This window comes from Octopus bimaculoides, chromosome 20 (genome assembly GCF_001194135.2).
Source record: "Octopus bimaculoides isolate UCB-OBI-ISO-001 chromosome 20, ASM119413v2, whole genome shotgun sequence".
Classification (NCBI taxonomy): domain Eukaryota; kingdom Metazoa; phylum Mollusca; class Cephalopoda; order Octopoda; family Octopodidae; genus Octopus; species Octopus bimaculoides.
Window position 1 is genome coordinate 41,312,944 of NC_069000.1, and position 1,041 is coordinate 41,313,984.

A 1,041-nucleotide genomic window follows, 5' to 3' on the forward strand; every position below is an offset into this window, starting at 1 on the left:
ATTACAGTGGCTGTGTGGTAAGAAGATTGCTTCTCAACCACAAGGTATTGGGTTCAGTCCCACTGCGTAGCACATTCGACCAGTGTCTTCCACTATAGCCTCGAGCTGACCAAAACTATATCAGTGGATTTGGTAGACAGAGACTGAAAGAAGTGTGTTACACACACACACACACACTTATACGTGTGTATGTATGCATGTATGTATGCATGCATGTATGTATGCATGCATGTATGTATGTATGTATGTATGTATGTATTTGCGTGATTATGCTTGTGGCTCCACTATGGCTTCTCAACTGATGTCGGTGTGTTTATGACCCCGTAATTTAGCAGTTCAGCTAGAGATACCGATAGAATGAGCACTAGGCTTACAAAGAATAAGTCCTGAAGTCGATTTGTCCGACTAAAGGCAGTGCTCTAGCATGGCCGTAGTCAAATGACTGAAACGAGTAAAAGAATAAATCTATATGCATATATACATATATATATATATATATATATATATATATATATATATATATATATATATACACACACACGCATATGTATGTTTGTATATATATATATATATATATATATACGCACTCATATGTTCATGTATATGTATATTTATATATACATATATATGTATATATATGTATATACATATATGTATTGTGTGTGCGCCTGTGTGTTTTTGTGTGATTGCGTGTGTGATGGATCTCTATGTATGTGTGTGCCGTATAGGAATAGATGTACATGATTCATAGATACATACATACCTACAGACATGCATGCAGTAACACAAAATCCATGACTTACTGTTTTCGATTTCTCTTCGATTTTCCCTATTCTTGAATCTTGGTGAAGAAGCACGATGGTCAGAACGAGAAGAACCCCAAAAGCAATGAGAGAAGAAATGGAATAACGTTGCGAAATATTCCTGGACAGTTGTGCGAAATCCATTCTGGTGACAGTTGTCGGTCGTACGTGATACTTCGTGTGGCTTCCACAATAGATCGAGAGCGAGATCTAAGTGAAGACCTGTCACTGAATTCCA

General features: G+C 37.0%; 1 protein-coding gene across 1 annotated transcript in view; it reads right to left on the reverse strand.

Annotated features, from left to right (window-relative positions):
- Nucleotides 1–1,035, reverse strand: part of LOC106876588 (uncharacterized) — a 10,855-nt gene extending 9,820 nt beyond the window's left edge. Inside the window, exon 1 of the mRNA XM_014925200.2 lies at nt 804–1,035. Coding sequence (XP_014780686.1) covers nt 804–947 — 144 coding nt within the window. The 5' untranslated portion in view covers nt 948–1,035. The remainder of the gene's footprint in view (nt 1–803) is intronic.
- Between the last annotated feature and the right edge of the window lie 6 nt (nt 1,036–1,041).